A 27,601-nucleotide genomic window follows, 5' to 3' on the forward strand; every position below is an offset into this window, starting at 1 on the left:
TGTGTGGTTATGATCAAGATGCTACATAAGGAACACCTGTAACCTAAGGCTCTATGAAGCAAAGGAGGGGGAAAAAATAAGGAAGCGTTTCTTTCTCTGGGAATGGGGGTATCCATTTCCTTCTGGCTGCGCCCTTTGCAGAAGTACAATCTCTTTTCCAGCTCTGCCCTCTCATTTCCTCACTCACATGCTGGGTCTCAGAAGCACTAAGGCTTTCAATTCCTCTTAAGTAATTTTGGGAGTTTAAGACAAGGTTCTGAGAAGATCCTGAAACAGTAACGTTCTGGCATTAGTATGAGTTCTATTATTTCCGTGAGAACATATATTTGGGGTCAGTCTATACTCCATGTCTATCTCCAGGCCAGAACACCTCCCTGCCACTGACGTGGAAAAAAGGAGACCCTGTCACAGCCATCAGAAGATCTAAGAGCATTTTCCTTCATCCTCTCTTGCCGGAATAAGAAGTTTGTACCAGGCACTCATTCCTGCATGCAAGAGGTTAGCATGTTGGCTGATTGGGTATGATAAATGAAGAAATGAAAATAATTTGCTGCGTTTATTTTGCTTAACAATAAACGCTTGATTTTAGACCAGGAATGAGACAAAGCAGAGACAGTGTCACGACGTAGTTGTACACATTGCTGTGCTCCTTTGCCATGTTTCTATGACCACAATAATCCAGTGTCCCCGTATATTTGTACTTGAGCCCTATTAAGTAAGCTGCTGTGCTTTCAGTAAACACTTTCTGGGGCTCTATTTGTCAAGACTCTTAGAGATAAAAAATAGTTAAACACGTGCAACTTGATTGCCCTCTTGCGCTTTTCTCCTAGGGCCTATTCATGCTGATGAATTAAAAAATGCGGGTGCTTGTGTGTACACATATGTGTGTGTCTGTACAGATAACTTGAGAAGGTGAGGCCATCTAGGATTGGTGGCTAGGCGACGGTGGAGGCCTTTAGAAACCCACCCACCCCGCTGTTAGCCCTGTGGGCCAGAAAGTTGCCCTGCACACCTCCGCAGCGTCCAGCCCCAACCTAGGGCCGAAATTGTCAGGAGCAGAGGAAAAGCATTAACTTAACCATTTTAAAGTCTGTGATCTGCCCACTCGCCCCTCCCCGGCCCGCTCAGAGCTATGTCTGGCCTTGGTCACCGATGGTGTTTCCAGAGTGCGTGTTCTGCATGCACACCTAGGAAGCAACTTGAAAGTGAACAGGACGCTGGGGGCTTCCCTCGCGAGTGAATGCGCGGAGTCGCCCCTCTTCACGCGAGGGCGTCGCTGAGGTCCCTCTGCTCGGGGTCAGCACCGGCCTGGGTCTTCTCCCGGGGGCCGAGCGCCTGTAACACGATGTGTACACCACCCCCCCCCCCACACCCGGTTAGAAAGGGGCAAAGCGATTCCCTTTTCCAGCGCGTTTTCTCCGCGCACCCAGTCAGCAGCCGCCGGCCGGCCGCTTGGGGGTCCCCGGGCGCCCCCGGCCCCTCGCTGGCCCCTGCGCGCGCGCCGGGCCGGCCGCAGGCCCGAGGAGGCCCCTCGCACACCCACCGCGCCGCGGCCGCGCGGGAGGCCTGCGCCGCCCGCGCCACCCACCGGCCGGGCCCGGCGCGCGGGAGGGGGCCGTCCCGGGCGCGCCCTCCCGGGCCGGGGCCCTGCGCGCCATGTGTCCCCGGCGGGGCGCGCCGCTCCCGGCCCGGCCGCGGCTCCTTTAACCGGGGAAGGGGAGCGGCGGAGGGGGCGGCGGGGCGGCTCCGAGGAGGGCTCTTTCTTTCTTCTTTTTTTGAATGAACAGAGTGACGTACGTACAGGAAACCAGTCGGTTCGAGCGGAGAATGAAGTAAGAGGCCAGGCCCCCCCCACCCCCGCCCCCGCCCGCGCCCGCCCCCTTCCTCCCCGCCCCCCTCCCCGCCCGCCGCGCTCGCGCTCGCGCCCGCGGCTCTCGGTTTCCCCGCCGAGCCGCCGCCGCCGCTGCCAGCGAAGGTGCCGGGCGCCGGGCCCTCCCCGCCGGCGCGGCCGTCATCGCCTGGAGCGGGTGCGCGGCGGGAGCGCGGGGGAGGCGGCCGCCGCCAGCGCCGCGGCGCAGGAGCTAGAGGAGGAGAAAGGGTGCGCAGCCCGGAGGCGGGGTGCGCCGGTGGGGTGCAGCGGAAGAGGGGGTCCAGGGGGGAGAACTTCGTAGGAGTCATCCTTTTTAGGAAGAGGGAAAAAATAAAGCCCTCCCCCACCACCTCCTTCTCCCCACCCCTCGCCGCACCACACACAGCGCGGGCTTCTCGCGCTCGGCACCGGCGGGCCGGGCGCGTCCTGCCTTCATTTATCAAGCAGCTTTTCGGAAAATGCATTTGCTGTTCGGAGTTTAATCGGAAGAGGATTCCCGCCCCCGTGCCCGGCTCGGCCACCGGCCCCCCGTCCCTGTCTGTCTCCGGTGGAGGCGTGAAACGGTCCCGCGGATAGAGATCCATGTCTGTGCCCGCGCGTGTGTGTGCGCGTGTAAATGGCCGAGAGGGGGAAAATCACAGGACTTCTGCAAATACTGGACTGAAAATTGTAATTCATCTGCTGCCGCCGCTGCCTTTTTTTTCTCGTGCTCTTGAGATCTCCGGTTCGGATTCCTACGGATTGACATTTCTGTGACGGAGAAGTCTGGGAATCAATCTGGAAATTCTCCTAATTTTTACCGCTCCCCCCACGCCCTCCTCAACTCCTGATTCATTTGGAAGTTTCAAAGCAGCTATAACCGGAGAGTTCTAAGGATTGGTGGAATCTTTGCCTTATACATTTGTTTTGTTTTCACAAAAAAGGAAACTTGACAGAGGATCATGCTGTCCTTAAAGAATACAAGTAAGTTCTTTGCACAGGAAATTGGTTTAATGTAACTTTCAATAGAAACATTTGAGATTTTAACTTTAAGTGCATTCGAGTAAGTGTAATTTCCAAGCAGTTTAATACATTCTTTTTAGCTGTGTAACTTGCAATGTGTACGTTCTGCTTTCACCCAGTGTATAAAGAAAAATGCACCTGATTTTGACTTATTAGTGTTTTTTTAACCTTTCAGCATCACAGAGGAAGTAGACTGATATTAACAATAATTAATAATAATGTGCCTCATGAAATAAAGATCCGAAAGGAATTTAAATAAAAATTTCCTGCATCTCATGCCAAGAGGGAAACACCAGAATCAAGTGTTCCGCGTGACTGAAGACACCCTCTCATCCAAGAATGCAAAGCACATCCAATAAAATAGCTGGATTATAACTATTCTTTCTTTCGGGGCTGTGGGGCGGGAGCAGGGGCGAGAGGTGCTGTTGGTACCCGGCTGATTTTCCTCGGGGGCAAGGATGGCGCACGCTGGGAGAACAGGGTATGATAACCGGGAGATAGTGATGAAGTACATCCACTATAAGCTGTCGCAGAGGGGCTACGAGTGGGATGCCGGAGACGCGGGCGCCGCGCCCCTGGGGGCCACCCCCGTGCCGGGCATCTTCTCCTCCCAGCCCGGGCGCACCCCCGCGCCCGCCAGGACCTCCCCGCTGCTACCCCCGGCCGCCCCCGCCGGCGCCGCGGGACCTGCCCTCAGCCCTGTGCCACCTGTGGTCCACCTGACCCTGCGCCAGGCCGGCGATGACTTCTCCCGTCGCTACCGCCGCGACTTTGCCGAGATGTCCAGCCAGCTGCACCTGACGCCTTTCACCGCGAGGGGACGCTTTGCCACGGTAGTGGAGGAGCTCTTCAGGGATGGGGTGAACTGGGGGAGGATTGTGGCCTTCTTTGAGTTCGGTGGGGTCATGTGTGTGGAGAGCGTCAACCGGGAGATGTCGCCCCTGGTGGACAACATCGCCCTGTGGATGACTGAATACCTGAACCGGCACCTGCACACCTGGATCCAGGATAACGGAGGCTGGGTAGGTGCATGTCTGGTTGAATGTTAGTCTGGGCTGGACATCTCAGGTCTGAGATGCGGTGGTTGGAGTGTGGGTGGGCCCCTGGGCTAAGGGCGCGCTGATGAGCCGATGAAATAAAATCAGGTTTGTTGCTTCCCCTATGCAAAGCTCTCCCCTGCCAACCCTGTGATCATTTCTTCCCGCCCAAAGTGTTTTTCTTACTTGCCGGCCTTTGAGGTCCAAAGATCCTGCATTTGCTATCCTACTGGATTTTTAGGTAAATGGTATCCCTTCGGAGTTTCTCAAACTGGAGGTCCAAGGATGCCCAGCATCACTTACCTGGCCTCAGTTGCTTGCGGGGATTTCAGGGACTCCTCATGAACTAGACCCCAGGTTGGGTCCTGGCAAGCCACATCTTAAACAAGCTCCCCTGGGGATTTCTTCTCGGTCCTAAAATTTGAGAACCATCCAATTAGAAGAACAGACTCTACCCAAGGACCAAGGGCATGACTTTTCTGACTCACTTGGTAAAATCTACCCATAGAGGGAGACCCCAGTGGCGTCTTTTTCCCTGGAAAACTTAGGTGTGTTTGTGAAGAGGTAAGTTGACTTTCTGAAAGTCTGCGGGCTCCATCCTACAGTGTGTGCCACATTCCCAGTGGGCATGACGGAGTGTCTTGAAGAATTTGGCTATGGATGTTTCCTTGATCTCATCAGTGGGAGAATTTGCATTGGATGTGTACTTTGTGTTCTATTTCTGTAACTGGTGTATGATCTTAAAGTTTACTGGAACTTTAGTATCTTTTACTTTTCACCACCTAGAATCCACATCATTTGGTGGTCTCCTTTGCTGAAAAGTATTGCATCTACAGTATCTATATAAAGGGTAGAAGAATTGATTCTTAGCTGTGGATTCTCTATTGCCCTGACTTCAAGTGAATTGATTGGTGCCTGGAGTTTTGAAGAACATCTGTGAGATGATTTTTTTTCTTGTGCTGTGCTGGATAGAGCTAACATCACGTTTCCGTAAAGTTCTTTTCCGTGTGTGCTTCTTTGGGGGAGGGGTGCAGATCCTAAGACTGAAGAATTGTCATTGATAGCTCCACCTTACATCTAAAGTTATTGACTTATGAAAAAGTAAAAGAGGAATGCTTGTCTGAAGGTTTTTTAGACTTTTTGTTTTAACCTGAAGAATTATCTTTGAAAAAGGATGCACCTCAGTGCTTTTTTTGTAGTCTCTAGGGAGAATTACTAATGTTATTGTTTTATAGGAAATTACTAATGTTATTGTTTTATAGGACCTAATAGAAGCAAAAAACCTAGAAATGACTGCAAGTGGATTCAATCTCGAGAAGCACATTACCACAGTTTACAAAGTGTGCTAATGTTAAGGGACCAAAGAGAGAAAAAGCCAAGAAAAGTAGATGACTGACGTGAACAGTTGATTCTACTTGACCAAAGATGACAAAATATTGATGCCACTGTTCATGCTTAAAAGTAAAATTAACTAAAATATCCCCCATTTAAATCTCTAAAATTTAAATACTCTTTATAAGTTGTTTGTTTTTTGAGATCCATATTATCAGATCCTTAGTAATTCTGGAATAAGTCACTAAAGGGTGAAAAGAATATTTTTGTTAAATGTTTGGATAAGTAGATGGTTTTATTTTTACCACCTACTTGATAAAAAGAAATTTATTTTCTTTTACCAAAGAGGTAGGGACTTCCAGACTCCAAAAGGATCATTTAAAGACCAAAGTAAAGCTGATTTAACAGTTTCACTCTTTCATATTTTTATGAAAAACATATTTTAAAATTTTCTTGTTGTAAGAACCCCAAGGTGGTAACTGCCGTCTATCAAGTAATTCAGTAAAAAGATGGGAAACAGAGACATATGTTTATGATAGAAATTAAGATATAGCCTTGATCTTTGTTGTTGAGTTGTGGTATATTAACATCTCATACAGTGGAGTTTTCTTTTTAAGTGAAGGCTCACGTTTTCCCCCTTTCAAAATAGAGTTTTCATAATGGAGCCTATCTTTGTGGTCAACAGGTATCTGAGGTTGATAAATGTAGAGGCTGCATTTTATGATGCCAAACCACAATGACATACTGTAGAACATGATAACATTTTTTTGACAAAACCTCTTATTGTAAAAAATAAATCATATAGAAGCACAAATGGCTGATGGTAAAATGTGTAGTTTTCAGAACAACAGATAGATTGATGACTATACAGGAAAACAAAGGAATTTGGCCAAAAAAAGGTTTATATCAGGAAATGCAATCATAAATGGACACTTTGGGATAAAAGTGGTAATATTTGAGAGTTATAAGTGATTTACTTATCATTTCAAATGTGCATTATTAATCTAAAGTTTTATTTTAGGCATTTGGCATACAGACAGATTTTCCTCCAAATTTGTATCAGTCAGGGCTGCATCTCTAATAACGTGTTGCTTCTTACAGTGTAAAGTACTCTTGATAACGATAGTAAAGTTTCAGAAGAGAGCTTGCACATTCTTTTGACATTTGACAATGACTTGCAGTGTTTCCAGGACTCAGGGGATCAGCTCATTTACTGAATGTATACTAATGGGGGCTTTAGACTTGAAGTCGCTTTTTTTTCTTTGCTGCTGCTGATGCAAAATCAGAACCCTCTGAGGCTGAGGAAAACTTTGCATTCCATGTTCCATAACATGGAGAAAGCAGGGCCGTGGAATGACAGGCATCTGAGAGGTGGTCCCAGAAACATACAAATTAAATAAAGACTAAAGAAGCAATTGGGTGTAGGGTGGAGTGTGCTTCTATTCCTAAGTCTGAATAAGGCATTGTGTGGCATCCAGGGATAGCAGTAGGATAACAGCAGTTCTAGGAAATATCTAAGACCCTGCTACTTGAAGTGTGGGTTACAGACCAGCAGCATGGGCATCACCTGGGAGCTTCTTAGAGATGCAGAATCTCAGGGCACACCCCAGAGCTACTGAGTCAGAATCTCTGGTTCACAGAGTCTGCAGGTGTTCATGTGCACATTAAAGTTAGAGATGCTGGCTACCATCATTGTGGATTCCTGGGGACATCTTTTAGGAAGAATGACGATCTGGGATGGATCCTACAGTGTCCCTTTTCAGTGGCCTCACAGGTGCATAGTTTACCTAGAATATTGACTATTTCCCAGATGTCCACCAGAGTGATCTGACCCTTGGAAGAAACAGATTAGAATGAAAGAGAGAGAGGAGGTAAATTATCATAAGTTCAGTCTTCTCAAGAATGTTTTCCATGCTATACAATTTGTATTGGCATCACTGACTTCATTAAAGTAAGATCTCTTTTCTACTCCAATTAAAAGCAGGAGATTTAGCTCCTGTAAGAGCTCCATTAGTTATTATTTCACCCCTTTGTAACACAGTTTAAATTTTATAAACAAGTTTACTGGCCCTGAGACTGCTTCAAGATGAAGGGGCTCTTACAAGTAAAGGGTTGAGAGACGGGCAAGTTGCTGGTGAGTGAAAATTAATAGCACTCTCCAAACCGAGAAATGTGACAGCATTCAGCTTCATGTCCTAGAAGAGAGTGAGATGTGGACTACTAAAAGAATGAGATGGCTTAAACAGGAGATTGGCTTCCTTCTGTTGAGGAGATGGTGGTGCAACTTTTGTGTGTGTGTGTCCTTTGGTCTTTGTGGTTTAGGAAGACAGGAACTTACTTCTCCACATCCAGTAGAGGTTAGCTTCTTTGTTATTAGTTGGTCAGCAGACAGTTTCTCTTTTCTGTATGTAGTTCACCTCCACCAGAACATTTGATTAACTGGAAAGCAATACCATTCTCTTGCCAGTGTACAAAATACGTGAAAAAGCATCATTTTTCTAGTGGCTGAGCATCCCATGCTAATGGCCAATTTTGGCAGCAAAATGATAGCATTAAAAATAGCCTGAAGATGATCCAGTCTTAAATAATATATTTAATAATGAACTTTCCTTGGGAAAGGGCTTCTTTCTGCTGGCTAAGAATCACATGACCCTTTCAATAATTTATTTTGTAGGAAAAAAAGACTTTATTGCTCCTAGAGTTTGCAGTCATGTGCTGTAGAGTGATTATATTTCTGGACCTTTGTAGAGTTTTATAGTTGATTCAGACCTCTTTTCTGTTTCAGGGCTTTTGTTGCTATTTAATGTCCGTTGAAAACATGGCTTTCTTTTGTACATCCTGTTACATTTAGCTGTGCTTTCTAGTGAGAACTGATTGATCTTTCTGGCAATCTTTGATTGACTGGTACATTTCAGATTTCTTAAATGTCATTAGGCCACATAACACATCAGGTAACAGAAAGCCACACACTTTTTTTTTTAGAGCCAAAGTGTTACGGTTTTTCCTTATCTCTACTCCCAGTCCTAGTCAGCTTTTTGGAGGAATGAGAAATCCACTCACAAAGCAGGTGTGTGGAGGCTGTGTGTATTAATAGTGGCCTCTCCCACTCAGCACACCCCCACACCCATTTCTGAGGTCACTCATCGTGTCTTAGCAATAGTTTAGCAAAGCAGTATTTCAGCAGACGTGCATTTGTGCTAGAAAAACAACACTGTCTTTGTAGTACAAGTAGAAAGGTTTTTTTCCCCCCAGAGATATATTGTATTTGAGGTTCAAAGGTTCTGTTAATCCTTTTTAAGGTAATCTAATATCACCTTATTCAGGTATAGCAGTAACCTCGAAGCTGGTCACCTTTCCCCCCGGCTACATACAGGAGACCACTCAGTGAATTTACTCCCCTCTGAAGCTTCTCTTTCATTCCTTTCGGTTTGATTCAAACAAAATTAGTGTTTGACATCTAAATGGGATTACCAAGGAAAATCCTGCAATGACTGAGACAGTTATTCCACAGACAGGATCACAAGTCTTACGTGTGCCCGGCCCTGGGTTAGGTTAGGGGCACAGGAAAGAAAGCTTTACCCCTGCCTGGGATGACCTCACAGGCTGATGCTGTAGGTGTCTGAGTAAACTCGTAGTCACCACACAGCCTCATAAGCGTGATCCCAGACTCTCAGATTTAGAGGGAAAAAGAAAAAAACAAAGAAGGTGTTATTTTGCATGTATTTTAGACAATCTTTGTCTAAAAAAGTTATTTCTTTTTGTTATGCCTGTTCATGTGTGCATTAGGCCTGATTTAAATAGGAGAAGAAATGTAGAGAATTTTTAAAATGCTCCATAACACAGATATAATGCTGAAGAGAACCGAAAGGCAGGGGGAGTTCCCTTGTTAAATAGTTACCCATTAAGCACTCTTTATAACATTAAGAAGACTTAATAAACACTAGTCTTCAGTTTTTAAAGTATTTCATTAATTCTTTTTAAGTCAAAGACAATCAAGGCTCTGATTAGGTTGATTAGAATAGCTTAATTTGAAGAACTTTCTTAAATCATTTTTATATGCAGAAAAGTACAAGTCGATTTTGAACCAGAACAGGGGCTCTTCCTTTGGGAGAGATTTTAAAAAAGGCTTTTGTTTTGTTTTGGTTTTAGGTTATAGTACTGTTCTATTTATTAAGCGGCTTCTCTTCCAAAATGCTATTTACAGAAATTCCTAGTCCGCTGTAACATTTGTGTTCCTGCAGAGCAGGTGTTCACCACTAACTTCCCGCATGCCGGGTCCTCTTTCTTTAAATGGAGACTGTAAAACTTTTGAAATTACAACAAAGCTGTTTTCATTTTTAAAAGTATCTTTATAGGTTGCCCTGGGTCTGATATATGCTCAGTTCGATAGTGCCAACACTATTTCTCTGCTCTTTACTTGCCAGACAAAAGATAAAGCCAGCTGTCCTTCCTGAGAATGGGGACGGAAGGATTGTTCCTGTCTCTCCCAAGCCATTTGGGCTTTCTCATCGGGACCCCACCCCAGCCGCCATGACTGTCCCCTACCTGCCCATCATCCTACCACAGGGAGACCTCCTAGTTGTAGCTTCTTCTTACCTTCCAACACGTGAAGGGTAGGATTCACCTGAAGGAACGAGCACTAGATACCAACAAGAGGGAGCGGAAATGGGATCTGATCAAAGCTAGAGTCTACCCCCTGCTCTAATTTTGCTAGAGGCAGCAGGGCAAGGAAAAATTCTGTCAACAGATCTGATGCTTTCTCTCCAGAGATCATAAATTCCAACTCTGTGCAGGGAAAAGATGGAATCTGCTGGCAGAATTTTTACTTGCTCTGATCTCTACGGAGTGAGATTAGTGGGGGTCATGCTCTAGCCTTACATAAGTTTTGATGAACTAAATTTAACTAAAATAGCTTATACTAAAGACTACTTCCCCAAACGCCTTCTTCAACGTGTTAGAAAGGGAATCTCCCTGACATGCTGGTGTGGCTATTTGTGGCAACGTACTGAGAGCTACTTGGGTAATTTTCTTGGGTGATTGACAGGATCCTACGAGAAAGTTCACTAGGGATTGTCCCTGTCTTCCACATTGCACACGGAGCATGTACTTCCCTGGGAAACTCTTTATTTGGAAAATTTGTGTTTCCGTTCTGCTCCTTGTTTTGCCTTCAGAATTTCAGAGATAGAGCCATATTCCATTTTTAGTTAATAATCAGCTCCTCAGCTCTCTGGGGCTTCAACATAATGAGTCAGGAGCTTATGACCGACTCCACTCTCCTCTTAACTATGTCTCCTGAAAACAATATGAGGACCCACTGTGTCAAGTGAAGCTTTAATATTTCAAGGGAGATTTTTCCATTGAGACCAATACATCTTTCTTATGACAGTTCCAATTACTGTATTTCTCTGTTTTTAACTGTCTTTTCTTAAGCTACGGAGGAGTATGGAGAGTTTACGAATTTTAATACTTGGAGCACCAAACAAGGGATCACTGTTACTGGTTGTCTTTTCTTGATTTTCCCAACTCTTCTGAACCAATCCTAAGATTTTTTTCTGCTTTACAACGCGAAGAATGTTATATCTATATATTAACTCTGACACTGAATTGCAGTCAAATATTCCACTCAGCTGCATTAGAATTTTCTGAGAATATGGGACAAATGCTTAGTCCTGTTAATTCAGTGCCCATTTGCTATATATATTACCTTCTTACAATTAGCATAGGAAAAAAATTAGTGACAAATTGTATCATCAGCTTTAGATATTGATTTCTTATCTCTTTGGGGGGAAAAAAAGCAAATCCATAAAGGATGCCAGTTGGCACTTCTGAGTTGAAAGTTTCAGGACTATCTCCTGGCCACTTCCTTTATAAATTCCTGCCAGAATCTGTCCCTCTCTCTTTTTTTTTTTTTTGACACTAAAACTTTTAGAGGTGGTTTTGAGCTATTTGATAACAACATTATAAATATAGTGAGGGCAGAACCACTTAGTAAATATTAAAGTGACGGTATAAGAAGAAAACGATTTGAAGAACTCTTAATAAAGGAAAATCAGCAATTGTTCACAAAACTTGACCCTGAGTTCCTAGTAACCAGGTCAGTGATGGAAATGGAAAGAGTTATAAAGTGCTTGTTAATTTCCCATAGCATGTGCAGGAACTGTTTTCATTGAAAAAACAGTTTTTTAAGTGCCTGCTATGTGCAAAGCTCTAGCCAAGTGTGTGAGTAAAAAGTATGTAAGATAACTTTTGCCTTCAAGGAATTTACAAGCTGTGGTGAAACTAAGATAAGTATGTAAATTGCTTTAATCCTTGAGACGCTTTAGTGGATGGGGAGATCCGGTCCAGGTAGAAGGGGTTCTGGAGGACTTTCATGCAGGAAAGAATGGGTGGGAGATAGGAAGAAGGGCATTTCAGGCAACTGGACTGGCTGAGCCAAAGCAGGCAAGGATGTATGAGGCGTAATTGGGGAATTGTAAAGAGTCTGACTTGACTGAGGCATAGAGATCTCCCACGAGATAAGACTGGGTCCTAATTTGAGAGATTTGTATTCAACTTGGTAGAGGTTAAAAGGATACTGAAAGGATCCTGAGACAAAGCGGGATGTGTGGACTTGAGGAAGAGCAACAATGACTGAGGCTGGACAGTGGGAGACCAGCCAGGAAGTTTGAACCGTAGAGGTGGAGTGGGGAATGGCAAAGACAGGACAGATGTGTGGGACAGTGCAGAAGTGCAAGCAAAGGACTGACAACAGATCGAATGTGAGGAATGGGGGAGGAAAAGAAGCAGAGAACTCAGGTTCGAAACCCAGCTGGTTCAAAAACTGATACTGTCCTTAAGACAGAAAGGAAAGATAAGAACAGTAACTATTTTGTAGGGTAAATGTGATGAAATTAATTTTGGACATTTTCAACTTGAGCTTCCAATAGGATATCCAAATGGAAAATCCCAGTAAGCAGTTGGCCTTAAGGATCTGGAGCTCAAGAGAACCTGGGCTAAAATGCAATATGCCTTTTCCCCAAAACCATGTAGATTTCGCATTTTCTTATTTCATTTCTAGAAGTGATCCTTACTGTCACTACTGATTCTATTTTTATTACTGCTGTTTCTACACTGCCTTTCCCCAAAGTCCTTTGTAGACTTCTATGGATTGGGTGAAGGTGATTAACTTGGAGTTTTCCTATTCTAAGCTTGGCTCCTCACTACCAGTTTGCCTGTTTAAAAAATAATTCAACTTGAGTCAAACTAGTGTTGTTCCAGTATCCTCATAGTATCCTCCATTTGTGGCTCTAGGTCTTAGACAATCAAGCTGTTCTCCTTCACTGGGACTTCCTCATTTAATAAAATATTTCTTCTCTTAAATTCAACCTGCACCTAGCATAGTAGGTAGTAGTTGCACACAGTGATTGTTTATGAATGAATGAATTAATAAAATGATTGTTTTAGAGGCACTTTTGGAAACCAACTCATCCTAACCAACTAATGTTCTTCCACTGCTCTTATTATAGAGCGTGTGTGTGTTCCACATGTTCCATCCCACGGATCTATTCATATTTAATAGAATGAGAAAAGAAAAATACCTATTAAGTGTTCTGATTTCATCCTTCATCATTGAATTGAAAAAGTTTGTCATTCATACCTGAAGAGAAATCTAGATTTTGCTTTATATTAAATACTCAACTTTTTTAGTCCTTACTGGTAATAGTAGACCCTTCTATCTATTGTCACATTGTATCTGTTTATACGAAGAATGCATACACGCAATCTACATATGTATGCATAGTTACTCTCAGTCCTCATGTTTCATATCTCAAGCCCAGTCCAGCCTGTAAAAGTCTTGACGTCTGAGATTATTCATCACCTTATAATTAAAGAAACCAGAGCTTGTCTGTGGTCATCACAATGGAACAGGTGGTTTTTTCCTTCTGATAAGTGTTGTAGCTCAGATATAAAAGAGCTACAGCATACAAGTCACAAGGATAAATTGTCCCCCTCGTTCTTCTCCCAGAAAAGCAAGCAGCCAATTGAAGGTGGAAGTCAGTACAGCTCCACGTTCCCAGAAAACCTAAGATATGGTTTCTCCAGACATTGACCAACAAGAAGACCACCAAGGGTGTCGTGGATAAAACCACTGGCCTGGCTGCCTTGGGCTAAGTTCTCTGTTCTGGTTGAAGCAAGCATTACAGCCTTTCTGTGGTTTTAAGAACTGGTGGAATTTGCATTTTGAGAATCCTCATCCCTTGGCATGAAGCAAACTCAAAGCATTATTGCTCATCATTTGTCATCTGTTTGAGAACGATAGTATGATTTGTTTACTTGTAATGAAGCTTGACCATACTTCTCTAGGGGCTTTTTAAAAGGAGGGATGTGTCAGCTTACAGATTTGTCCCCATGAATGAAACCACAAGCAAATTCTCTTCTCTCCCCCATCCTCCCTTCCTCCCTCTGGTTTCTTCGGTGGCCATCTGTGCATTATATTCCCATTGCCAGACTCTCTTCAAGTGGCTTATCTATGAGTGAATTCAGAATCTTCAAATTATAAAGGACACCCAGATAATTGGCCTGTTCTCCAAAGTATCTGTCCCCTGTGCTGCTGCCAGATTCCTTCTTAATGAATACATCCAGTGACAGTGGGATCCTTGAGCTTGTCCGTATCCGTGAGAAAATGAGCTTCCCTGCTTTGTAACAGCTTGCGGCTCAGGGAAAAAAATGACAGCCATTGCACAAGCTTCCTTTGAATGTAGTCTTCTTTCCCATAAATGATACTTTGAGAATACACTTAAGGGGTTATTAGTTTTCTATTTCATGCTTGGCCTGTGTGTGAGAATAACACAAGCTGTCACTGCAAATCAGCAGCTAACACACTTTGTCTGGTTAATGTGAGCATTTAATATTTGGCTCAATTAAAAATTAACTGATGAAAGTACATGTCACATGGAATTTGAACATACCTTTTGTAAGGAATATTGAAAGAGCATGACCAATGAGTAGATTAGTGGTTTTAAAATGTGGAGACTTTGGGGAAATTTAATATGATTTGAGACACTTGACTCTTCCTTCAAACCTCCCTACCTGTTTGGCTCAGCACAATATTGAAAAGGATGTCCTCGTTCTTATTAAGGACCCACTTGCGTCTCTGTTTGCTAGAGAATAATTGCTTTTCTGCGCTGGATCATACAATTAAAGCAGACAGAACAGGAGATGGTTATTCATTTATCCCACACATTTTTTTCTATTGAGCACATGCTGTAGGCCGGGCCCTGGGGAAGTGGGCAATGGGAACCAGATAGACATGGCTTCCAGTGAGCTGGGCGGAGATCATAAAACAGCAACTGGAAGAGAAGAAATCTGTCAACAGTAGGGGCATTTATTAGAGTCAAGGAAGTCAAGCCTGAAGGATGAGTTGGAATGAACCTAGTGAAGGAGGAGCAAGGTGTGGCCAGCACACAGAATGTGGAGAACAAAGGCCAGAGGCGAGAGTGCACATGGTGAGCTGCAGGAAGTGAGTCCAGCCTGGCTGGAGTGAGGAGTGCAAGTGAGTGGACCAGAAAGCTGATGCTGGAGATGTACCACCATGGAAGGGTTTATTCGCGAAAGGTCACTGTGGCTCCACTTCATTCAATTAATGAGACTGGGGAGAAATTAGTGACAGGCAGGAGAAAGAGACTGTGTCCTGATCTAGAGGAATAGTAGTGAGGTTGGTAAGAAATTGATAGCTTTGAGCAATGATTAGGACTAAAATGGAGAGATTTTTAGGAAGATGCAGTCATTGACTGAATGCTTCAGAACATTGCTCATTTCTTCTTCAATTACAGTGGTCTTTTTCTGTAATCGTTTTGAAAAGAATATGGTCATTGTTCTGGTTATATATTGAGTATTTTTTTCTTATTTCCCATTCTGTTAAATCAACACTGCCTGGTTGAAAACTTTATTTTGTTAGAATTCACATTGTAATAAATCTTCATTAACAACCAGTTCACAAAAGTGTATTTGAAGAAAGAATTCAATTATGAAAGGCAGTTTTCATAGAATTTCCCTCCAGGTGAAAAAATTACAATAATGGTATCTTGCCTCGATGGAGGATTTTTATGTTTCCAAAGGAATTGCTTATCTGTTGGCCCATTGGGTCTTCATGACAACCCTAAGGCAAGGCAGGTGTTATCTTTCCACTTCTCTCTGCCTTCCTCTCCCCACACCCTTTCTGTTATTCGTTTGTTCCCAAGTGAAGAGAAAACTTTGCCTAACAAAGGTGCGTGACAGTCAGTCAGTCCAGAGGAGCTGGTCTTCATTCCCAGACTCCGAGTCCCGTAGGTGTTTCTTTAGCCTGGGCTGCTCCTCTCGCTTTGTTTTCACAAGGACACCAGATTCCTCAACAGAAACTTAATCAAGTATATCTAATTGTGAAAAATAGTATCCTTTACTGCTTCTTTTTTTTTTTTAAGGATTTTATTGTTTTCCTTTTTCTCCCCAAAACCCCCCGGTACATAGTTGTATATTCTTAGTTGTGGGTCCTTCTGGTTGTGGCATGTGGGACACTGCCTCAGCAAGGCTTGATGACTGGTGCCATGTCTGCGCCCAGGATCAAACCAGTGAAACCCAGGGCCACCGCAGCAGAGCACCAGAACTTAACTACTCGGCCATGGGGCCGGCCCCTCTACTGCTTTTTGTCTGAAAAATTTCTAGGAAAATTAAAATGTAGTCTTTGGTTTCAGGTTGTTTTCCCTCCTTTGAGTCAGCTCTTGAAGAGTGTTTCATGTTCACAGCAGAGAGACATCTTTCTTCTGCCATTTGATGCCCACACATTTGAGGAAGAGCCGGTGGGTGTGCTTGTGAGCTGGGCAGGCTTGACCATGTAACTCCTCCTCAGGGGACAGTGTGTGATGGTTGTGACAGTTCTCTAAACTCCGTGTGAGGGGTTCTGGGAAACAGCCCCTTTCAACAGAGGGCGGGTGGAATTATATGAACATAGACAATCATTTTTGATTGTTGGTGTCTAACTAGCAATCCATATTTTTACTTATTTTTAAAATTGGGCTCCTCTCTTTAGGTAACCAACATAAATTTGGCAAGTGAAGTGCTTATGTATTTACAAAATGGTGGAGCCTTCATCAGTAGGATCTCTATAGTGTCTGAAGAGCATGTGGCTATGTTAGTTCAGTTTCATTCATTCAGCAAATATTTGGCTATGAGCGCTGGAGCTATCACAGAAAACGTGATAGCCCAGGACTTTCTCTCATAAGTCTCATGAATCCAACATTGTGGGAAAGCCAGAACAGTAAATAGGCAAATAACTAACAGTATAATATAGGGACTACAGTGTAACAAAAACGGACAAATTGATACAGGAGTGCTGATGGGGCGATATTAACTTCTTGTATTAGTTTTTGAGGTTTTGTTAGTAATATTGCAGTATACACAGAAGAGATTAAATGGCTTTTTTTTTTCCTTTTTTGGTGAGGGAGATTGACCCAAAGCTAACATCTGTAGCCAATCTTCCTCTTTTTGCTTGAGGAAGAGTGGCCCTGAGCCTGCCAATCTACCTCTACTTTTTATGTGGGATGCCACCACAGCATGGCTTGATGAGCAGTGCATAGGTCTACGCCCATGATCCAAACCCACAAACCCCAGGCTGCTGAAACAGAGTGTGCAAACTTAACCACTATGCTGCTGGGCTGGCCCCTAAATGGCTTCTTAAAATTAACAGCTGACGGGGCCGGCCCTGTGGCCAAGTGGTTAAGTTCACGTGCTCTGCTTCGGTGGCCCAGGGTTTCGCTGGTTCAGATCCTGGGCGCAGAAATGGCACGCTTGTCAGGCCACGCTGAGGCAGTGTCTCATGTGCCACAACTAGAAGGACCCACAACTAAAATATATACAACGATGTACTGGGGGGATTTGGGGAGAAAAAGCAGAGGAAAAAAAAGGGAGATTGGCAACAGTTGTTAGCTTAGGTGCCAATCTTAAAATAAAATTAACAGCTGAAAACATAGTGTTCTACCTTAAAATTAATACATGTATTAGTATAATACAGCCTGTATTATTATGAGTATGATACATCAGTATAAAATGGGTTATCATCACAATATGGAATTAAAGAAGATTTGTACTATTTTTGGCTAAAATGTCTGGAACGATTTTTGCTTACCCCTACTGATCCTTCCATTTCCCCCATTTCTGTTTATCACGACATTAGTCAATGGCCTCAGTCACTGAAGGTCAGGAAGGAAGGCAACTAGCATTTCTTGAACCCCAATATGTTCCACACTCTGGGTTTAACACTTTTAGGGATAAAAGATTATTTAACCGTAGTAAACTCTCTCTTGAGGGTAGGAAGTGGGATTACAGATGAGGAAACAGAGGTTCTGCAAAATCAAGTAACTATGCCAAGAAAGAGGCAAAACCAGATCGTTTTTTAAGGCAACCCGAGTGGTAATTGATGTCTTCTGAAACTTAAAGAAAATTTTGAAAATGTGAAACAGAAACCTATTAAAAAACAACAATTTGGGGAAAAAACCACATTTATTGTGTGTGACTTTCTGGTTTCTTTAGGAAGCCAATTAGTTGTCTTTATTTTGGTAGCTAGGCGGTAAAATCTTTCAGAACATAGATTTTTAAATGTTCTTTCACAGTTAAAAAAAAAAGGCAAGAAAGGAACATCTCGTTTCTGCCTCCCTCCTCTTTGGCTCTAATAGTCTGTATATATAGCCTTTGAAAAATAAATAGTAATCCCTGCTTCATACCCAAACCAGACACCTGATTCAGAAGCTTTCCCAGGGGTCCGCGTGTGTGCTGGAGTGACAAATCCACAGCGCTTTCTGGGTTCGAGAGAAATGATCTCACTGTCCAATTGTAACCTACCTAATGCCTTAATCGAAAGGTGGGAAACGTCTGCGGTTTCAGCTCTGGTGCGATCCTCAGGCCCTTCTCTGTTCTTATTTTAGGCATGACCTTAGTGTTTTTTCTCCGGAGTCCAGAGGTGGAATGACATGTTACTCAAGTTTACAAGATGACGATGTATCTGTTTTTATATTTAACTGTAAATTTTATTCTGCTCATAAACAAACCCACCTTCAGCACCCACGGTGTATCAAGGGAGAGTTCTTTCCATCCCCCTCGGTTGAATTTGGATACATTTGGCTTAGAACAGCACAGTGTTTCCATAATAACATTTGAACAGGATGCTGCTGTGTTGATTTGCAGGGCTCAGGGAGTTTCAGCATGGGCCAGGAAACTACTTTCTTAAAAGAAACTTTAAACACAAAATTCTGACAAGATAGGAAACTCTTACTGGGTTCCTTATTAAACCCATCTCTTTTTTCTAATTTCTCATTAATTTATTTATCTCTTTGTGTTGTTACACCCATATAGATTAAATACTTCACTAAGTGTAAGTCCGTGTGCAGAATAAGTAACTCAAATTCAAAAGAAGAAACTCTTTTAAGGAGTTTACTTAATAAAGCATAATAAATAAAAAATTAAACATTTTTCCCAGGCACGACATGTTATAACTTTTAGAGTAGAACTTCATGGTATTTCATAAGGAAGCAAAAAAGGAAAGGAAATTATTATTCAGGCAGAGGGACAATAGTAACCTTTCATTATGTGAGACAGAGTTCATCCCCGGGCTCCCCAAATCCTGGGCCCCGTGTTAGTTGAACTGAACGTGCGACCAGCTATTTCCTCTCTCCCTTATGATCCCGGCTGCTTGAACAATATTGATCCAGTATAACCTAAAATGTTTAATTCATAAACTATAACCCAACAGTATAATACTTAAAAGTTTGCTTCATGAATTTTCACAAATCCTTAACATCCTAATGACTTCAGATAATTAGGATCTTTGTTCTTTAATGGTTTTATATGTGATCTCTTAGTTATAGGGATTGATCTCAGGACCAGGGAAGGATAATTTCTGTACCCAGGATGAGCTCCCGGTTTCCAATGTGAAGCTCTGCCGTTTCTCTGCCTCAATTCTCCCTGAGATTATTCATAACATCTACATGGAGAAGAAGAGCACCCGTTCGTCACCAGTATTGTAGTTTGTGAATAAAAGGCCTTTATGACTGCAGAGTCCATTAACACCTTCAGAGATCTCTGTTGAGCAGTTATGATGATCCTAAACACAACTAGGAACTAGGAAGTAATTTCAGCCCCTGCTCTGCAGAAGATGTCACAAAGTTCACGTGCTGAAGTTCACACTCATTACTCATAAGAGCTTAGCCGTCATTCTTAACAAGTTTGCTTTTTTAAAATATATATAGTGGTAAAATATACACACCATAAAATTTACCATTTAAATTATTCTTAAGTGCACCGTTCAGTGGCATTAAGCACAGTCACAAGGTTGTGCCACCATGACCACTATGCATGTCCAGAACTTTCTCATCACCTAAAACTGAAATTCTGTGCCCATTAAGTAGCAACTCCCCCTTCCCCCTGCCACCCCAGCCTCTAGTCACTACTATTCTCCTTTCTGTCTCTGTGAATTTGACTGTTCTAAGTACCTCATTTAAGTAGAATCAAACAATATTTGTCCTATTGTGTCTGGCTTATTTTACTTAACGTAATGTTTTCACAGTTCATCCATGTTGTAGCATGTGCCAGAATTTCATTCCTTTTTAAGGCTGAATAATTTTCCACCCAGTTTTTTTAATACACTTTCTCACAAGATTGTTTTTTTTCCCCAGCCAGTAGCAGCAGCAAATACGGTAAATTAGTCCTGAGCTGGCAGCAGAAGTGTGCAAATTGTTAGAAAAATTATTTTAAGAGTCTGACTGTAAGGAAGATGATAAAATGCTACTAAAACCAGCTCAGGAACTGAAAAACACAGCCGTCTGAGGCTTCTCTGTGTGGAGCAGGCAATAACGAAGATCGTAGCAGTATTCGAGATTATCACGGACTGTAGCACCGACAGTCTTCGTTATTCCTAATGGTCCTGCTGAGTCATCACGGCAGGGTTATTTTCCATAGGATGAAGGGAAGAGTTCGGGGAAAGTGGGTAATAAGTTTCAGAAATATCTGCATTCCAAATGGTTAAAATTTTTTAAAAGTTTAAGCTTCAGTCATCTGAAAAATCCACTTACATGAAATGATTCAGTCCAGCATGTGGTGGAAGACAAGAAGCAAAGCAATAGCAATGTAAGAAAAAGGAAAATAGGCTAAAAAACCTTAAATGGCATTCGCTTACCTGTTACATTCCTTGTCTTTTTCTTCCCCTCTTTTTAGAGTAGAGAATTAAAAGGAACTTGACTCAAGTGGATGTGGATATTGTTATTTCTGGGGGGTTTGCTGTCTTGCTGTATCTGAAGTATCCTCTCTGTGCATCGGTTACATTGTTTGCATATTTAGAATAGCTGCCTAGCCTACTGCCTGACGTATAGAGCGGCTGGTGTGTGGAGCTGCCTTGCGATGCCCTAACCCCGAGCGTCTGCCTCATGGCTGCAGCTTGAAATCACTGTACAGTAAAACGTGGTCATTTATTCATTCAGCATTTTCTGTGCCTACTAGGTTTCTGGATGTGATCTCTGGCCTTGTAGAGGGCAGGCTCCTGGGGAAACACACACACAAACAGAAATATTACAATCCAATGAGTTTTTCCTGGGAAAGTTAAGGATGGCTTTGCAGAAGAGGTACCATTTGGCCTGAGTCTTCAAAGATAAGAAGTTGCCCTGAGGAGAATGAGAAACAGTACCATGTGCAAATAAACAGAGTAATAGAGGGTCTGACAAATTTGGGAATAGTAAAAAGGTCAGTGTGACAAGAATACAGGTGTTGTGGGGTGGAATGAAAGGAGATGAAGCTGCAGGAATCCTTGGAGCTGACTCACCAAGGCCCTGAGTGTCTCCCCAAGGAATTGAGGTTTGATCTTTCCTGTGGTGGAGAGGCAGTGAAGGTTTCCAGAGAATGGTGAGTGACATGACAAGATTTTTGTTGAGAATACTGCTGGCAGCAGTATTTCAGTGGTGGAGGGGCAGCAGGGAGGCTGGTTGGGAAGATGGGCACTGTCCTTCCTGGGATGGCTCTGAGCACCTGCATCTGGATGCCCGCTCCATCGTCCCACAGGGATGGGGTGGCTGTGAAAGACATTTCAGAGGTAGAATCAGCAAGGATGTGCATAGGAGTTGAGGAATATGGATGTGATTTGACCATCACTGATGGTCAGTGATGCTCAGTGCTTGGCAAAGGGCAAGCACGTGGGAGGTGTCCAATAAATATCGACTGACCGACTGAATACACAGACAGCTGGCTGTGCAGACGTTACAAGCAGTATAGCAGTGTTAAAGGGACACTCCAGCTATACTCATGATAAAGCCGAAGTTCATAGGGTGTGTACTCCATGCCAGACACTTTCTAAACGTTCTGTCTATATTAGCACATTTATTTCTTGTGACAGTCCCTGGAGGTTGGTATGTTTTTATCCTTGTTTTGCACGCCAGGACGTGGAGGGTTGAAGAGGTGACTAATTACAGCTGCTCCGGTGGTTGAGCTGGGATTTGAAACCAGGTGTCCGAGGTGTACTTGGTGCTCTTAATCACAACGCTCTGTGGCGTCTCTTCTGGAATTTCCAGGAAGCCACTTCTGTCCAGGTCCCGGAAGGAGGCCTGGGGGCAAACGTAACTAGCGGCAGGATGCAGGGAAGGCTGTTTAGGAAATCATTTATCTCATGTAGACATCCCATCTGAGATGACCCTAGTAGAAAGAACAATGGCAGTAATAACAGCACCCCAGTCTTCCCCTGGCATTTGAAACCAGTTTTTAATGAAAATGGAATTTCTCTGGGAATTAGTCCTAGAAAGAGATAGGCAATTGAGATAAAATAACAAAATGTAAGAGTTTCACATTGTTTTCTGTGTGTTTTCCCGTCCACTTTTGCCTTCTCTGTTGCGTCATTTACTTTGTCCACTTGCCGTCTGTAGGCTGGGCCCCTGGGTCCCAAAGGAAGAGAGGGGAGTGTATGCATGTAGAGGTGGGTGCCCTTGAGTTTGCCCTTGACATACCTGGCTAAAAGGAGAAGGGTCCTTTAGGGTAAACTTTGCTTTTGGGATGGAAGCCTGTGGCTTTCTGGAATGAGGGGTGGGGAGTTTGGTTTCCCAGGTGGCCCACGGGCGGGAATCCGAGCTCTGGCTTTCAGGTGTGTGTGCCGTCACGGATCATCACTGCCCCAACTGAAGCTATGTTTCCATGCCATAGGTCAGAGTCATATAAAATAAACTCATGTCATAACAAAAGATGCAGGAGCCAGATTACATCTCAGAGTTCCTTCACTCCTTTACCCTGGAGGACACTGATTTTCATGTCAGTGTGGGGAAGGGATTCCTTTTTTATGCTGATTCTAATTGGGGGGTCTGTCTTACTCTACCAGCCTCCTAAATGGTGATAAATAGCGGTGGCCATAGCAGCATGGAGAGAGTGTGGCCTAGAAAACCCAGCCAAGCTGTCTTGGCTCCAGTTTTATGCAAATTTGCTTAACAGAATGCAAATGATTTTGCAATAATATGGGACCCAGGGACAAGTGCTCATCTGTTCTTAGCGGTCTCCCTGGGCTTTTAGCAGCAGCCACTTTAGAGGCAAAGACAAGTCTGCAGTGAGGCAGGTTACAGGCGGTTTGGGAAGGAATGGCTCACACCATCCAGAGAGACCTCGCCTGGAATTTCATCATGAGCAGCAACTTTCCCTTTGGCAGCCTGCAAGCCAAGACTTCAGTGTTTTGAGAACATAAAAAGGTCAACACAGACTAATGCTTTGTAAAGTCCTTTATTCCTCCTCTTATCCCAAAGACGTTCCATGATCACAGTATATATCCTAACATTTATGCATCCCACACATATAGATTGGCATTTGCTGGCCACAGGGCACTGTTCTAGGCACTGAAAAAAAGGCTCATAAGTACCAGAAAAATGTGGAACCATAATGCTGTGTCTAAGATCTACTCCTGCAGTGTCCAGTGTGGCAGCCATGAGCCATGTGTTGCTACTGGGCACATGAAATACGGCTAGTCCAAATTGAGATGTGATCGGAGTGTAAAATATACACCAGATTTCAAAGACTTAGTATGAAAAGATGAATCAAACTATTTTGCTAGTAATTTTTATGTTAACTGCATGTTGAAATGATAATATTTTAGATATATTGGTGTAAATAAAATATATGAAATGTGGCTACTAGAAAATTTAAAGTTAGAGGCGTGGCTCACATTATATTTTTATTGGCCAGCACTGGTCTAGAGTGCTAACCATTTGTTGCACAAGGTGGTCACCTTTTTATTCCAGTATTTGGATATTATTATATAGGAGGGTAGAAAGACCTTTTCTTTTTCCACAGATGGAATACAGTTTTGACAGTTTCGTGGCACATTGCCTAACTCTTTGTAAAGGGTGTTCGTATCAAGGTTCTTGTTGATTCCATTGTTGGTCCACTGAGGTGGGCAGGGAAGGCCTTGGCCACACTTTCATAGGTGAGTATGTTGAAGAATGAGAGCGGGGCAGTAGAACTTCAGACTTTCGACTTCTAGTCCAATGCCTGTTAGAAATAAACTACAAATTACCCATGGAAATATTTATTTGTGTTTCTATACCAAAGATAATAGAACAGGGTCATGTTTAGAAGTAAATATGTATGTATGTTTGTGTACGTAAATCTACACAAGCTTGTCCTGCAGCTTGCTAATATGACACATTAATCAAAGGTTGTAAAGAATGTTCAGTGGAAAGATTTGACTTATTGGTTGAATTCAACTAAAGGTTGAGTTTTTGGACCCATCAGGTCAGGGGCAGGGGAGGGTTAGGGCATGTTGTCATGACAAGGGCATTTTTTTTTTCTGTTGGAAGTCAGCTATTGTTATGTCATATTCCTGGCAGCATGAAGCAAGGTTGGTAGGTCTCACCTGTCAGCCTGGAGATTGAGTTCAGTCATCCATGGGATGGAAGGACAAAGCAGGTACCCTGGACCAGAGAGGCAAAGGATCAGATCCAGGAAGTCACTCCTGAGTTATTTTACTCCCAACACTTCTAACACCAAACTTATGGGGGTTTTCCTCACACCAACAACCAGTTCTCCAAACTCTGGACATCAGCTAGGTGTTCTACAAGTTAATTCAATTTTGATACTACCCGGCGTTACCCACAAGTTAAGGGCTCAGTCCACAAGACTGCCCCCACTTTAGACACCAGTCGAAAGTCTGGGCCACCCACGGGTTCCGTCACGTTTGATAATTGTTAGAATGGTTCACAGGACTCAGCAATATACTTTACTTAAGATGACTAGTTTGTCATAAAGGATACAACTCAGCAACAGCCAAATGGAAGAGATGCATAGAGCGAGGTATGGGGAAATGGCATGGAGCTTCCCTGCGCTCTCTGGTAGTGCCACCCTTCCAGTACCTCAGTCTGTTCACCAGCCTGGAAGCTCTCAGGGCCCCATAGTTTGGGGGTCTTAATGGAGTTTCATTATGTGGCCATGATTGATTAAATCATTGGCCAATGATGAATAAATAACTCAATCTCCAGCCTCTCTTCCCTCCCCAGAAGGTCAGGGGTGGGGCTGAAAGCTCCATCCCCATGTAAGCGTGCCTTGGCCTTTCTGGTGACCACCCTTTTATCCTGAAGTGATCTAGGAGCCCCCAGCCACCAGCCATCTTATTAGCATATCATCACTCTAGAGATTCAAGGGTCTTAGAAGCTGTGTGCCAAGAACCCAAGACAAGGCCAAATATGTATTTCTTAGTATATCACAGTATCACACACCCAATACGGACAAAGGGTGAGGAGGTACACTTCCAGGGAAGGAGAGAGAGAAGCTATTAAGGCAAAGAATAGGAGGTGGGTATGGTGAGTGAGATCAGCACAGTAGGGTGGGCACTTAATGCCAAGGGCCTTGGGTTGCATCCTCCGGGCCCTCTCAGGAACTTTCCCTGTGGGCATGTAACACACTTTTCTGAGCTTCAGTTTGTTCGTCTGTAAATGAAGGAGTTGAGTTAGAGAGTCTCCCACTGAAACTTTGTGATTCTATGAGTTTTAAAGGCCAGAGAATCAGCAAGAATAGTATTAATAAGCTGTCAATGATAGCATAGGGGTTTGGTTCTTACTGCTGTCCTTGCTTCTATCCAATATACTTGGGGGCCCTGAGATCCATGGTAAATATGGTCACTGGCCTCGACCATTCAGTTGGCCCTGAATGAGACAGAGATTGGGTCTAGGATTGTCTTACAGCTGAGCCAGTACACACGTATTATCCTGTAAGAACTAAAAACATTTATACTTATTTGTCTTTCTTGGCTCTCTCTGTTCTCATCCCTATACTTTCTGTGAGTTCCAGTTATTTCCTATCTTATATCTCGAGAGTCTAGCATAACACTAGTAGTAATTTCCCACATGGATCATGTGCTTTAGTAAATCACTGATGTTCCCTGTCTACAGCTGTGTTCTCTACCCTGCACTTCCTATGAATTAAAAAGCTTCTGGGCCATAGATGAACAACATAAGAATTTAACTACTTTTTCTTTTTAAAGACTACAGTCTAATTGCTTTTAGTAGATGAGGGGAGATGAAAGCCCTTGGATCTTGCGATAGCTCTGTATTTTATAGAGAACCACCCCAGGAGCACATTCCCCCACGGAGGGTTCCAGCCACCGTTTCCACCTCATTATACTTTGCTTAGCACTGAGAAGGCTGGCATCGTTTCTGTTGGAATGAAAAGATTGGCAGAGCTGCCCCAGACAACAGCCCCGCAAAACACTGTGGCAGAAGGTTTGGTCTACATACCGAGGCAGCCGGAGTATTAATTGCATTCTCTGTGATCACAAAAAAGGTGCTGAATTATTCTCTTCATGTTTTAAGAATGACAGGCTTTTGCTCTGCCAGCTGTAAGCATAGTGGTATCACATGGCAAGGAGATGCTAGATTTAAGAAAGAAAAAAAAAAAGAGGCATAGAGGTGAAGATCCTTGGTAGACAGCTAGTTCTTAAAAAATGTCTAAAGATGAACTCTTTCCTACCTGGTGCCCGTAGCAGATGAGGAGCATGGGGAGGAAGTGTTTCCATAAATTGACATGATCTGTTAAAGCACTTTTCCATCCTGAAATCTCACTTTAAGTTTTGACATGGGACTTTTCAACTTGCCTACTACAGTTTGATCCCATTTTCCTTTGTGTTTGTGTGTGGACTGGAGAAAAAGTGGTCATGGTCATTTCTGTATGTACTTCATTTTCCCCAGGCCTTGAACAAACACACTTGTGAATATTCTCAATATCCAGGGTCTTCCAGATGCTCCATACTCTCACGTGCTGTGTGTTAGTCCCTCTGCCAGGAATGACCCCCTCCACAGCCCACACTCACACGTGCACCACCCAGCTTCTTCCTGCTCACTCGCATCTCTGAACCTGCGGGAGGATATTTTGTCAAGAACTGTTTGTGGTGATTGAACTGGGTTGGGAGGAAAAGAGGTAAAGCAGGTGTCAGCCTGTGTATTGGGGATTTTCCTATGCTGAAAATTGTTATTCTGTGCTGCACCCCACCCTCCCTTCACAAAAAAGAGAAGTACAAGCGTTGCTGATACTCAGGGTTTGAGTATGTTTTGATTTGAAATGTTCAGTGGATCAGAGAGCCTTTCATCTGGGCAGCGCAGTCCAGAGAAGTATTTTGATTTCATGTGATTAAGCCTTGTCTTCCCATCCCTGCTGCTTGTGTACTGTCCTGTGGGGCAAGAGCGAAGGGGGAACAGCCACTGAGAGCCTGGCTTGGCCCTGATGGGAGGAGGGCTGGGTCCTGCCAGGGGCTGGGGTCATCTCCATGTGTGTGTCGCATGTTCACAGGGGGCTTAGAGCTCAGCCTCACTCTTTTGAACTTCGCCTGCCAGAGCATACCTCCAACCAAAGGAAGGCTCCAGCAGCCACCAGGCTGTGGTACAAGAGACATCGCTGACATTGCTTATCACCTGCAACAGGGCGAAGATGCCCAGACCATGAAAATCTTCTGTCCATGGCCTCTTTGCCTGCTGCATGCAGCGGAGAGCTTGCTTTTCTTGCCCAGTACGTGGTGTCAAAGAGTGCTTCACTCAGTGGAACTGTCTGCAGCAGAAACCTTTTTTGACAATCCCTCCCCCCATCTAGGCACACACCTGTTTCACCCAAGAATCAAGGAGAACTGTTAAGCTATTCCTCAGTGTCATATCTTGTGGCTGAATATCATTCATTCAAGACATTGGTGAAAATAGTTCTGTCGTTGCCTTCTTTCAAGGACCATTTCATCTGCTGCCCATTTTCAGAGCACCTGCTTGGTATCATGCATTAATCCTTCTGTGTGCACTATTTATTATCAGAATGCAACTCCCAACCTAGAATTGTTTGTGTAAATGCAATATATAAAATCTGG

General features: G+C 43.6%; 1 protein-coding gene across 3 annotated transcripts in view; it reads left to right on the forward strand.

The window, feature by feature from the left end:
* The first annotated feature begins 1,927 nt into the window (after positions 1-1,927).
* Positions 1,928-27,601, forward strand: part of BCL2 (BCL2 apoptosis regulator) — a 170,913-nt gene continuing 145,239 nt past the window's right edge. For 2 of the 3 annotated variants that reach the window (XM_070512896.1, XM_070512897.1), the window contains exons 1-2: positions 2,007-2,833; positions 3,048-3,894. In XM_070512896.1, coding sequence (XP_070368997.1) covers positions 3,331-3,894 — 564 coding nt within the window. In that variant the 5' untranslated portion in view covers positions 2,007-2,833; positions 3,048-3,330. Of the gene's footprint in view, positions 2,834-3,047; positions 3,895-27,601 lie in introns of all 3 variants that reach the window. The other variant, XM_014843802.3, reaches the window with a different exon arrangement.

This window comes from Equus asinus, chromosome 7 (genome assembly GCF_041296235.1).
Source record: "Equus asinus isolate D_3611 breed Donkey chromosome 7, EquAss-T2T_v2, whole genome shotgun sequence".
Lineage (NCBI taxonomy): Eukaryota > Metazoa > Chordata > Mammalia > Perissodactyla > Equidae > Equus > Equus asinus.